This window comes from Anas platyrhynchos, chromosome 7 (assembly GCF_047663525.1).
Source record: "Anas platyrhynchos isolate ZD024472 breed Pekin duck chromosome 7, IASCAAS_PekinDuck_T2T, whole genome shotgun sequence".
NCBI lineage: Eukaryota > Metazoa > Chordata > Aves > Anseriformes > Anatidae > Anas > Anas platyrhynchos.
Window position 1 is genome coordinate 6,056,534 of NC_092593.1, and position 13,919 is coordinate 6,070,452.

The window sequence follows — 13,919 nt, forward strand, 5'->3', positions numbered from 1 at the left end:
ATAGAAAAATAGAGAAAAGAGACATTTTCTCTCGTGAACAGATTCTGTAACAACAGCATGATCATTCTCTAAAATGTAAATGTCTTAATTCTGAATGTTTCTCATTACAAGTCAGATGTCTTTACAATTCCAGTTTAGAGTTTTTAAAACATTTCTCTTCTGCAATACTATTTCCTCTGCATAAATAATTCTTATTGCACAGGCAGTCTGTATCTCACAATGTGTGTTTCCTGAGCAGTCACCTCTTTCTAAATGTAGAACTAAATTGTAAGAGAGAGAGCTGTAGGTAGTTTCATTAATGACCTTGGCAGCAGGCCATGTACAACCTTTTGTTTATTACATTCACTTTCAGGATTTATACTGGCATTCTCTAAGATGCTGTTGCTCTTTGATCTGTTCACTGACTCTGTTGGGGACTGGAGATTTGCACCTGTAGCACCTTGCACCACTCAACTGACTCCAACCTGTCCTTCACTGTCAAGATCCCAATCTGTTTCCATCTTTATTTGTTTGTGTAGCTCAGATTAGGCTTTATCACTGTCTTTCTGTGCAGTTCTTGATAGCATGTATGTCTTCACTGAAATCAGTGGCTTTCTTCTTCGTCAATTCCCTTTTTTTTTTTTTTTTTTTGGCCTATACTGCAAATGTCATATCTTTGGCCATAAAACTCTTGGCAGTAGTACAGAACAAAAACTCCTGATATCAAATGATTTGGAAAAGTGCAAAATGATGTGCATCCAATTAAACCAGAAGCCAGTTCCCATGCTAGATACTGAGCAGTCTGAGTTTAAATGTTCTAATATCAGAAAAATGTCTGTTATTAAGAACAACTTATGTCTACTGTATCTGAACACTAATAAAAGTAATTCAGATCTACTAATCTTTCCCACATTCCTACAGCAACTGTTGTCCATATCCTAACCCCAGCATTATTCATGTGCCTGCTCAGGGCTAATTTTTGGTGTCAAACTCCCTTGCAAACACCTTTCCCTTGGACCTTATTTTGTTTTCTGTTCTGTACGCCCAAGATTCTTTAATGGCTTCCTAGACCATAAAAGGGCAAGCATTTTACGTCTAATTTCAGAAGAAAATTATTGCCATCCTGTCAGCTTTCATCCCACTGAAGGAGGTATTGGTGACAGCAAGCCTTTGGAAAAGGAAAGTGAAGTGGCAACTATCATGTTTTTATGAGACTTTTATCAAATTGCTCAGAACTGTTTCAGTATTGCTGACTTTTTGCAATTAAAATGCCAAGAACTGCTAATCCTACTACCTTAATTTGTTCCTTTGTTTTCTACATATAGAACTGTAGGTTTTCTTTCTTCACCAGCTGTCATGGTGTCATATCTGTTATAACATTTTGAAGAATGTGTACAGTATGCACAATTTTCTGATAAGCTTATACTTGGCATACTTCAATGGTGAATCTTTTACTAATCTCACTAAATTATATTCTTTTAAGTGTTTTAAAGTAGGTTTACAGTAGTGATTCTCTTATACAGCAGAACTGTTTGAAACTTTCAATATAAGGATTTAGGTACAAAGTAAAGGTATGTCTAACTCTTATTTTATTTTCCATAGTATAGCATTAAGTGGAACTTAAACCTCAAGAGCAATGATGCAAAACTTCCAGTAAAACATATTTCTTTCTTGGTTGTTGCATACCAACAGTTCGGTTCCCTGTAGAATATACTAAATATAAAAATTTAAGGTGTTTGTCTATAAGAATGGAGATACTTTCTTTGCGGCTGTGCATTAAATGGTAGACTTTTGAAAAATAGTTCCTTAATAGCATCTTAATAAGGTAGGCCATCAGTGTAATCACTTCCATTTGATATAATTGATAAAAATGGATCTATAAAAAAAAAAAAAGGAACAAATGCATCTTTTAAAATACTAAAATCATGGTTTTTTTGGCTTGGAAAGAGCTAAAATGGTGGTAATCAGGAGTAAACATGTCAGTTGGCTTCAGTTTTAAACTATATTATTGTGAATCATATTGTCTGTAATTAGTTAGCAATTGGGGAGGTTCCTTTGCTGTGTGGAAATGGAAATATGCATTTAAATTTAAATATAAGAATTTACTAAATTATAAGACAAGTACTCTATGTAGGAATTTTTTTGAACCAACTATCAATTAATAAACACTTTTTTTTTAAATACCATCTGTGCATTGTTTATGTCTGTAGAGTTTGAGTTAAGCATGTGCATAACATGTCCTACCAAAAAAAAAAAAAAAAAAGGAAATTAGAAACCTTCCAAAGAAGGTTCAAACTTAGCATGAAACACAGTAAAAGGTTTTGTCTGAATATTGGATTGTGCTGGAGAAGGCTTAAGAGGAAAGGGATAAATTAGTCTTTTTTCCCATGTGATCTGCAAAGACAAAAGAGAGTCAGAGGCATCATCAGCAAATCTAGCTGGGACTCTCCTGGAATAATTCCACAATATTTATCTGGAATATTTTGTATCTTTCCAAACCTTTTTATATCATAGAACAATGTTGCTCATTAAGTGCGTCCAGCCCTAAACTCTGCAATTCATTTAATCCTTAGAAAGGCACTAGATAATAGCTGTTCTTAGAACTGCATGCAAAGTAATGCTCTATTGCATTTTCCTAAAGATAACCCCTATTGAAACTCATAAATAATTCAAAAATACAGTGAAAAATATGAGTCACTGCACAATATGCAAGAGGCAGATGAAAAGTGACTACTTCTGCCGTTTCCACAAGGAGAGTTTCAGGTTCCATAGTAAACTTAATCATACTTACAGCAGGATGAATAAGCAACTGGATTTCATTCAGGTATTTGTTTCCCTTTCTGATGGATGTGCTGAGGCTGCATGCATGAACTCCTTGTGTTTACTTGTATGCATGGAGAGCAACTTCTCAGTTGAGGAAATATTTGCATATTGATGTTCACACAAGGAAATTACAGCTGAATAACTTTGTGCTCATCCAGGCACCTAGCTCACGAAATATTTATTCTTCACATTATCAGTATTCAAGGACCTCTGAAGCCAGTGGAGATACTCCTATCCCTTCAGTTTCATAGCTTTTTATACTTTAACTCTCTTACAAGCATATGTATACATTGCTATAAATATGTATGTACTTATATAGTTAATTTTTTAAAAAATATAAAACATTATGGAATTTTCAGGAAAACATTTAAATGTGAATAGAAAGAAAAAGAAAACTTCAGTAAGTTTGTGAATATTACTAAAAGATTGATCTTAATTGTGCAAGTAAATTATTACAGCCAGGTCTGTAAGAAGGATTTCATGGTAAACTTTTTATTATTCAGCGCAATGGGGAACAGCAGCACCCTGGGAGGAGGCAATTAGTATACATAGTGTGAGTTACTGGATGTGTGTAGTGCTTTATGTCCAGTCAAATACTCTTTTTGCGATGTGGAAGTGGCTGATAGAGCTTCTAGATAAAAGCTGACCCTAAAACAACATAGTACAAATAAACCTTGCTAGACTAAGTTATCTATGCATGGATTCAGCTCACATGCTCCTTCATGATCGCACAGTAGATGATAATTGGTATAAGATACATTAATATATGATTAGTTATTTTATTATCCAATAATTTTAGAAAAGGACTCTGGAATCGAGATTGCAGTGATAATAGCAGCAACTGAAGATACAAAACTGTAGTTTTGAACTAAAAACTTGCTCAGAATATTGTAAGCACTATGGCAGAGTATTGTTGACTCCTTTCATGAAGCTTATTGTTTACTTTGTAAAATCACAGTTGTCATTTGTGTAGCTCTTGAGAAGATGCTGGTGGTCTCTTTAATAGGTTACTGTGTTAACAGCTGACATCTATTAATTTTATCATTTTAATTGGATCCTTTTAGATGTTCAGCCAACTGGTCAGGCACACAGTGTGAGAGGCCAGCTCCCAAAAGCAGCAAGTCTGACAATATTAGTACAAGTAAGTACTTCAAATAACTGCTATTGCTCATCAAATTTTAACTTGATGATACTTTTTAGAATATGAGTTTGTGAAATGATATGTGCTGGTTACCTGTTTTAAATTGAGAGGGAAAAAAAAGCTTTTTTTTTTTTTCTTTAACATTTTGATTGACACTGTTTCATGAGAAGGTTTGGCTATGTGCCATATGCCATACACTCGCTGTTTCAAGGCTAGCCTGCACTTTTCTTAAAATGTTATCAAGTGACAAGTGCTTGGTGATATCACTGCTGTGCAGAGAACTAGTACAAGACCTCTGACCATTTAAGTCCCACTGAAAGCATCAAAAATAGAGTTGTAAGTAGTTCATAACTTTTGCATTGGCTGTCTGCAGAGGTTTGAATTTTACCTACTGTGAAAATCACCCTGAAAATAAGAACAGCTCCTGTCGTGTTTTTTTTGAAACATATCTGTAAGCATAAAAGGATGGCATTGCTATGGTATTGGCAGTTTAAACTGGACAAAGTCCCCTGCAGTGCATTGAGTATGCTGATGGTACCCTGCTGTACGTCTCAGTCACATTTAACCCAAGAAGAGCAGGAGAACGAATTGCCCACTATTCAGGTCAGCTTGATGCTTAGATTAAATCTTCCTACCAATCCAGACAAGTGAAAAAACTTACAGACAAGTGATAAAACTTACAAGTCAGAAACAGGCAAAACAAAACAAAACAAACAAACAAAACAAACAAACAAACAAACAAACAACAAAAAAAAAACAGGCAAAACCTAGCTAGATATTACTTGTTGAGGGAATACCTGCTATGATTTAGGAAACATCTGTTCATCTTTTGCCTTCCGCTAGACCCCAGGATGCACCATGGTTTCCAGACAGCAGCTCATGCTTAGTAGCCTGTTTTTCAGGGCTTTTTGTGTAAGTTTACGTGCCAAGGCAAAATGAACATTTTTTTTTTTTTTTCTCCAAAGGAGAAAAGGTATTTACACAAATGCTATCTTAAAATAGAAATTGTTTAATGTCCTTTACATGTTGAATCTTTATAAGCTGAAGTGAATTCAGAATCCTTAAGGTTTTTGTTCAATAGTACTTTATTTTGGGCCTCTGAGAATCTGACTTGACTTTCAGTAAGCCTTCAGGTAGAATTCAAGGACGTTTTTTTGCATTTCTTTATTAATACTGTTTCATGGAGAGCTGCAGACTATCAACAGCTTATTTTGTCATGAATCAACCCATCTAGTCAATGAAACAGCAAGCAGTATTTTCATTTTCCACCAATTAAGTATTGTGATAGTAGAGGAAATGCATTTCATTCCACATTGGCTTCATACTAGAGTCCTGTGGTCTGTAAGGATCACTTTGAGAGATGTTACAACATAAAAGTACTTGTATGTTGTTTGTTTTTTTTTATTGCTGAACTATGAGCTGAGAAATTCTTAGAAGGGTACCACTGCTGACCTTACTTTTGCAGGTTTCATTTTATTTATCTGCTAAAATAATGTTCAGCTGACTTTCTTCTTCCCTGCTCCCTCCTCTGCTTTAACATTCCTGTCTGATCTGTACACTGTTTTTCTGCTACATTAAGCATTATTGTAGTTGCCTTGATTGCTTATATCAACATAACAAAATTACTGGCTCTTGAGTAGAATGCAGTAAAAGGAAGGGATATGCCAACCACACAGAAATTAATATTGCTTACTACACTTTATGTCTCCCACAAATAAAAGTAATAAATATATATTAATGCTAACAATAGAATTCTTCAATCAGAACAACGCACTGAATCTTACAAATTATTAGTTGTGTGACTTAAATATACTGCTGAAGATGATGGAGGCAGTTGAAATCAGTGACCATGCTACTTAAGTCCAAAGTGTGTGGCAATTCCATGCACCTTCATACGTTATCACTGCAAATGAGGGCAGGGGTTTAGGAGAGGTGTGTGTGTGGTGAGAATTAACTCAGGTATGATTAATTGACAAAAAATTCTGGTAGTGTTTACACCAGTATCTGTGATATTTTTTCAACATTCAAATCTAAAATTAATGAAGCTTATCGCATGAAATTTCATTTGTTGGTAAGGTAAATTATTCTTTTTAAAATTAATTTAGCTTTTTTACATCTGTGATTAGACTTAGCTGTGAACATTCAGTGAGATTTCCTTTTCCTGTTTTAGGAAGCATTGCAATCATTGTTCCTCTTGTCTTATTGGTGACTTTGATCACTACTCTGGTAATTGGACTATTTCTTTGCAAAAGAAAAAGAAGGTAAGTATTTTTTATAGTTATGTATAGAATAAAAAGTAAATCTTTGAAATATGTGCACCTTTTTGATATCAAAATTCTTCAATGTTGAGAATGTTAAAAACAAACAAACTGTTTCTGGATACAATTAGTTAGTTACATTTTGATTCTTGCTGGAACAATTGATATTTAATGTGTTTGTATTCCACCTGCAGTAGATCAGATGATATAGTTATTTCTTGACAATTTTGCTCAATCCTGCCAAGGCTGAAAAAGTGTTAATAATTTTAGCCAGAGACTTAGTGAACTTAGTAAGCAGAATTAATGTATTTTTTTGGAACCACATAATTAAGAAATATTGCTCATGTCTATGAATACCTGCAGATAGAGCCTGTGCAGAATTTCCAGTTTCTAATTATAGTTCACTCTGATTTATTTACATTGATTAGTTCTTTTCGATTTTGTGTAAGTTATAGTGAAGATGTAAACAATGTTCAGAGTACCTACTGTAGAATCCTGAGCCTCATCATCAGTACTGTATTTATCTTGTACAGGAAACCAAGTTCCAGCACTGAACAGTGAATCTTTTGTTCTCTTGAATTTTAGCTGCCCTAGAACTCATAATTACATTAGGGAATGTACTAGATATTTTGACTTCTTCAAAGGCTGTAAAGAGTTGTTGGGGAATTTCTACTGTATAAAGACGTTTGGAAGAGCTGTTGACTTGTGTTTAGCAAAATGGTGGTAGTGGAGAGGGAGATTTAACAAGGAAATATTCCAAATAATATCGATGTGGCCTACTAAAGAAGATTCAGAAGACTTAGATGGCAAAGCACCTACTGCAGTCCAGTAATCGGTCTGCTGATTGAGCATCTTCCTGAGTCTTGTTAACCTACCTCCAAAACTGAGATGTCTCCTTTTAAGTCCATTAGACATTTGTGAAGAAGTGTGAAAGGAAGAAGACAATATATATATATATATATATATATATATATATATATTTATTTATTTATTTATTTTTTCTTCTTTCTGAAAAGCCAACAAAATACATTTCTGGCTGTACCATTAGTAATGCTGATACTGCCAGGCTCCATGGATGTCAGATGCTGCTGTTCCTAAACAACAGATTCATTCATAGGCAATTTGTTAAAACTGGTTGCTGGTCTGTAAATTGTTTAAGTGGAAGAAGTCATTCTCAACAGTTTAATAATCACTCTTCAGAAGAGAAATAGAGTTGACTTCAATAAAGAATGTGTCTTGTTCTGTTTTTTTTTCTTAAAATTATATTTTGAAATGTAATGTTTTTATGTAGAATTTAGTGTTTTTAAATCTCTTCCCGGAAGATTGTGAAGTGTTAAAATAGGTCTAGCTGTTCAACATTTATATGCTACTAGCTTAAGTCTCTAGCTTATTTCTTGTGTTTATGCATTACAGGACAAAAACTATCAGAAGACAACCCATTATAAACGGAGGAATCAATGTTGAAATTGGCAATCCATCATATAACATGTATGAGGTGGGCCATGATCACAGTGAAGGTGGTCTTTTAGCCTCAGATTTTACTGTAAATGCAGAAAAGGTATTTTTTTTTCTTTTTTAAGTGGCCAAAACATTACTTAATTTATGTCTTTAAAAGATTTTGACTTTAACTGTCATTAATAGAAACAAAATGATGGTGTTTAGATTTAACGACACAGTGAACATATAGAAAAGTTAGGTTTCATTTGAAGAAACTTCCTGTGTATATTAACAAATGTTTTTGCAGTCTGATGCTTGATGATGGACATTCTTTCCTAGTGCCTGTATTTTACAAAAATAGATTGGAACTAAAATGTGAAGTGAGTTTTGTCACAGACATTCTGCCTTGAGTTGCCTAATCATCTTCTTAGTCTAGTCACAAATACTGAATGGAAATACATTATCATAGAGTCTACCTTTTGAAGTGTGAAAGAATGTATTCATACATAGAAGATTTAACTTACTTCATATATGAAAACTCCCAAAGGCATACAGAATTCAGAGTTCTGGCTGGATAGATAGATTAAATGTTTACACAAAACTAGTAAGTATTATCATTTTTGTGTAAAGATGCTGTCATTCTGCAGCAGCACTCTTCAGTGACTGAACACCCTGAGTGATGTGACATGGGATGAACAGGGTAATGCTGCGATATCTTTCCTAGAGCTCCGTAATCAGACTTACACCAAAGGGCAGCCATCATTCTGTGGCATTTCTGACAAAGCAATAACCGGATTACTGTTAGCTCTAGGAATGTCATCGCTGAATCACATAGCCAGTGTGCAGTGTACAAGAGGTAAGCTGAAAATGGAGTTACTCCCGGGGGATGAGTAACTGAACCAATGCTCATTTTGAAGTCGGGCTGTAATACTTAATAAAAAAATGATTTTAACATGCTGAATGTTTTTCTCAGACTGAATGAAAGAATTTTTGAAGGTGAAGAATACATGCAATGAGCTTTTTTAAAATTATTGTTGCTATTGATCACTCTAAAATAATGTTTTCAATCAGTGCACTGTTTATGTAACAGTGATTATAAGTACACATAGAAAATACTCTGTTAGCACAGAAACTAAATTTTTCTGTTTATACAGGCCAGATACATAGGGGGAGGGCCCACTGCATTCAAGCTTCCCCACACAACTCCATCAATCTACCTAAACTCTGACTTGAAAGGACCACTATCAACAGGGGTGAGAAATGATGATTCAAATCCATTTCATTCCACCACAGCCCCTCGCTAAAGAAAGTTTGTCTGTCATTTTAGAATAGAGGTATCTTGTGTGTGGTTTCATTTTTTATTTATTTATTTTTATTTTTTTTTAATGTGAGGAAGAATGACAGGAATTAATACATTTTAATTTTGAGATAAGGGGTTCCTCTCTCCATACAAAGATCTAAAACTGCAAATGTACGGGGATGCAAAGGGATGCAAAGCCAGTGAGCAAAATGATGCTTTCGCATAGCATTAAGTAAGGTTAGCATGGCATTTGGAGCTGTATATCTTGATGTATTTTCAATTCATTTGTAATTAAAGACATTTAGTGAAGTTTATCAAGCTGAAAGAAGTTCCCAAGTAAATGAGAAAAAAAAAAAAAAAAAAAAAGTCATTTTAAAGGAATTTGATAAACACTAAAATGAGCAATTTCCTTTAATATTTGCAATGCATTTTTCAATCAATTTTTGCAATGCAGCTTTCAATCAATTTTTGAATATCTTAAGGTAGTAACTTCTAAAGTATCAGACTGACTACAATTCAGCATGATGTTTGCAAACACTGAAGTTTAAATTATTAAAAAGGGACATCAATATGACATTCATTTTCACATGCCTCAGTATATATTCATCTTTTGTTCCATTTGCATTCTTGCATGACTGTAACATATTCTTTATTGTTCAAAATGTAACAATTTGTATAGGGTATGACATTTCTGATGGACTACAGAACCATTGATGAGAAGACATAGAATATATGCCCATATGCAGCAGTAACTGTTACTCACATCACTCTATTTACTTTTTGTGGCTCACTGTACTGCATTAGGACCTACTCAAAGAGGTATCATGAGACAGAGCCTCATGTTCATGAGGCACTATATAAATGCCAAGATTCTTTGTACTGTTGTAGTTACCACCCTTAACAGCGATGGTCAAAGAAATAAAAAGTCCTGTCATTTGAAATAAACCTAACTTGCTGATGATAATCATTATGACAAATGTAAAGATCTCCAATTCAATGGGGCTAGACAGGCTTAAATGAGATTTTGCTCTCATAAATTACAGCAGCAGTTATTACATATTTAAGTTCCAAAAACATACAAGAGTAGCTTTTTTTTTTTTCCTTTTTTTTTTTTTTTTTTAATAAATGTGACTCACCTTTTTCTTCCTCCATTCTAAGAAGCATGGCAGTCACTTTGTCATCTGTAATAGATAGAATAGTAGAATAGGCAGCTTTTAACTAACCCAAAGGAGTAGCTGCTTTAGCTAGCCAGCCTAAAGAATATCAGAACCCTGGATTCAGAAAGAGTGTTTGACCAACAGGAAAAAGGAAAGTTACAATTCTGGACTCATTTTATTCCTTGTTACCCAAGTGTTTTTTCAGCATATGTTCAAATAAAGAAATCTACCCACCTTTGAGGGGGTAAGGAGTGTAATAAAAAATTTAACCACTTCTCACTAAACAAATTCATTTACCTGTTTTCTGTCTTACTGTTCTTCTACTTTTTGTAAATATTTATGTTTGTGTAAGCAAACTTGTACTGTTTCATTGGTTACGAGAAAGGAATGTTTTGACCACAAAGTACCTTTTCCAGTGAGTAAAAGTCTGAATATCAAGTTGCATAGCAAAGGTCTTCTAGAAGACAACAAACGCACAAAGTATGAAGAAATTATTTGAGACATTTATATTATAAACCTTGGAAAGTGCTTTTCCCTTAGCATTACTGATAGGAGAGTAAGTTTTCATCCATGTTCATCCTTTTACACTGTCGTATGTAGGAGATTTCTCATATACTCGAGTGCTTTGCAGACTTAAAAATGGACTTGTCCTATAATGAAGTATTATTCAGTTCAATAGATTTTTTCGTTATAGTCCAAGCTACCTAACTTGTTGAGAAAATATTTCTCAATCTGTAAATACTATGATATGTTAATAGTTATGCTGGTTTATTTTTTAAAAAAGTTTAATTTTCATTACAAAAGTATTGAATTTTTGGTCAAATCATGTTGTATATTTGGGCCACAGAATTCGAAAACATGGTCAGCTATTGATGGGATGCTGATGTCTTAGAACAGGTAATATATGGAAACTGTTGATTGCAGTTTTCTACTGTTAAACTCGTCACATGGTCTCACAGTGCACCTTCTCTATAAACTACTTCATACCTATTCTGAAATCTTCTGGTGTAATAAGGTGGACAAGTGAACTTCAGAGACATTTTTCAAGGTTTTTGTTTTTGTCATTGCTTTTATGGTTTTAATATCATACTATGCTGCATGTCACGTCACTGGTTATTTTAATAGCATGTCTCATATCATGAATTTAATTTGAACTAAATAATTAACCCATTATCAGGTTTGCAGAAGTCCAGGTATCTATTAAATATGTCCAATTATATTTTATGTGTACTTGTTCTAGCTTTAACAACCCCATTTCCATATCCATAAATGTTTATTTTGGTTTAATCTGACTGATCTAAGGTATGCTTAATTTCTCTGCAGCCAACAAATTACTCCAATCCAGTATATGCAAAGTTATACATGGATGGACAAAACTGTCGAAACTCCTTAGCAAGCGTTGATGAAAGAAGAGAACTCCTTCCAAAGAAAATAGATATTGGGATAAGGGAGACTGTGGCATAATCTGCTGTTACCTTTTATACTCTGTATAAATGTATAAAATATAAGGATTACTTTTCTATGTACCAACAGTATTATAATTGTTTTGGCATCAGCATTACCTCTGTTTTTTGTTTCGTTGATGTTTTCTGGGTTTTTCTTTTGCTGATGACTTTTGACTGACCATTTGTAAGGTATTTTTATGAAAAAGAAACTGCACTACGGTACAACTTACAACAATGCTGCTGAAATAACACACCTTTAAATTTGTTAAAATGGCAAACAACATTATCGTTTGTAGCGTGAAAATGAGCAATCTATTTTCTATGAACTTTTTTGGTTCTACTTAATCAATGAAGATGGTATCTGCACTTTTTCATTATGTAGTCTGGAAGCTGTAGTACAGTGTGTAATTTTGTTTATTTTAAATGGTGAAAGAATGATTGAATGGTCTACTCTCTTCTTTGTGCCCATTAGAATTTCTCTTCAGATCCTGATAAAGCTAGATAACTTTTCACAAACCAACATAACTTGCTTTTAAATTAGCTTTAGGTTGCCAAGAAGTAAACAAGATTATAGAAATGAAACATCTAATGATCTGCATGAACACAATGATTATGTTTCAGAAATTCAGTGACTGTACATGCTATACTAAACATATATACCATGTAAACAAGCTTTGTATTTATTAAAACCTTATAGAACATAGTAACAATATATCTTGGAAGCTGAAACCTTACTTGCTGTGGGACAAAGCATATGAACTCCAAGAGTCCTTTAGGACAGTAGCCACCCTAGAGCACAAGAGGGCATTGCCTACACATGCATTATATGTTTATTCACTTAATCATATGCATTACTTATGAATTAATAATTCCTCAACATGTACCAAGCAGTAGGGAAACACACACACAAAACACCTTAAGCACATGCACACAATCACAGCATTCAGTTTTGGCAATCACAAAAAAAAAAAAATAAAAATCATACTCGTTTAGAGATACTAAGGAATCCAAAACACAGCAGATGCTTTAAATAAAAATCAATTGGGATATTGCTGAGATAAAACATTAGCAAATTGCATATTAGTTAAACCTCACCTAAACCCGAGTTTCAGTAGCCTGTGTAAAATGCCAAAATCCAGATATCAGAAGTGAAAAGCCTCAGTATCAGTTTCCAGCACTTGCTCTGACCTGATTTGTTTTCTGTTGTTGCTAAGAAGGAAAATCTGACTCAACTTTTTTTAATTTTGATGGAAATAAAGGATACAATGTCTTTCAGGTTTGAACTGAATCAAAGTATTTTATACATAACTTTAAAGGCACAAAAGACTGATTCACACATATATACTGAGGAGGACTCTTCCTTCCTCTGCTAGACATGACTGACTTTTAGCTATCATAATATATTAACCTAACAGATTAAATATGTTTGTGGTTGCTCTTTACTCCCTTTGTACAAGCATTACAAAAATAACTGCTGTTTTATAAAAGATTTTTGTTGTACTATTGTGCATGCATACTACCTATTTCTAAACTTTGCCATATTGGGGCCTTTATAAAATTCCTGATTTATGTAATACTAGTGCAATTTTGCTTGAACAATGTTATGCATATCATAAACTTTTTCAGGTTCTTGTTTAAGTACATTTTTTTAGATTGAACAGTATTTTTCATTTTGGTTATAATAGTCATTTTGCCTATGTTTCTACAATGAAGTGTTAAATACTTTATACAAAAAAAATTGTTGACTGACTTATTTAAATGAAAATCTACATACTTGATTCAGTGTGTTGACTAATTTTTAAATTTGAGATTAAAATGAAAACTAAAGAAAAGCAAATTGAAGGGAAAGAACATTACTTTGTACAAATGGCTAAATTCCTTTTTTTAATGACAATTTTTGCTTTTTATACAACTTCTATTTGGATGTTCTTTGCAGCTCTGCACGTTTGAATAAATTAAGTGTATAGCTGTATATTATGTCAATAGAATTTTAGAATTACTTTATTTTCTACAAAAATCCCAAATTAAATAATTTCATACCACACGGCTATGATTCCACAGATTCTGCCTTTATTCTTTTGAAATCATCAGATATGGATTTGGCCCTCAACTTTTACATAACTGTAGTTTTTATGAGGTGTGAGCAGTTACACTTCTCAGAAATGTCTGTTTTCTGGTGGAGAAAACCTCATATCTTCAATGCTCTAGCAGAACTAATTTTAACTAGTGGATATGCAGGTAACATGAGTTTGAAATCATAAATTCTTATACAGAACTGATGAAATTTATTTATTGTAATGTCTCATATTTCCTTTTGGTGAGACATTTTCGTTTACTTTCAACTAGCTTACGTGTAAATTACTATTAAAAATTAAATTT

General features: G+C 33.4%; 1 protein-coding gene across 1 annotated transcript in view; it reads left to right on the forward strand.

Annotated features, from left to right (window-relative positions):
- LRP1B (LDL receptor related protein 1B) overlaps window positions 1-12,519 on the forward strand; it is a 669,075-nt gene extending 656,556 nt beyond the window's left edge. Inside the window, exons 87-91 of the mRNA XM_038182072.2 lie at window positions 3,867-3,943; window positions 6,114-6,204; window positions 7,615-7,759; window positions 8,793-8,891; window positions 11,419-12,519. Of these exons, the coding sequence (XP_038038000.2) occupies window positions 3,867-3,943; window positions 6,114-6,204; window positions 7,615-7,759; window positions 8,793-8,891; window positions 11,419-11,559 (553 nt within the window). The 3' untranslated portion in view covers window positions 11,560-12,519. The remainder of the gene's footprint in view (window positions 1-3,866; window positions 3,944-6,113; window positions 6,205-7,614; window positions 7,760-8,792; window positions 8,892-11,418) is intronic.
- Window positions 12,520-13,919: the final 1,400 nt, after the last annotated feature.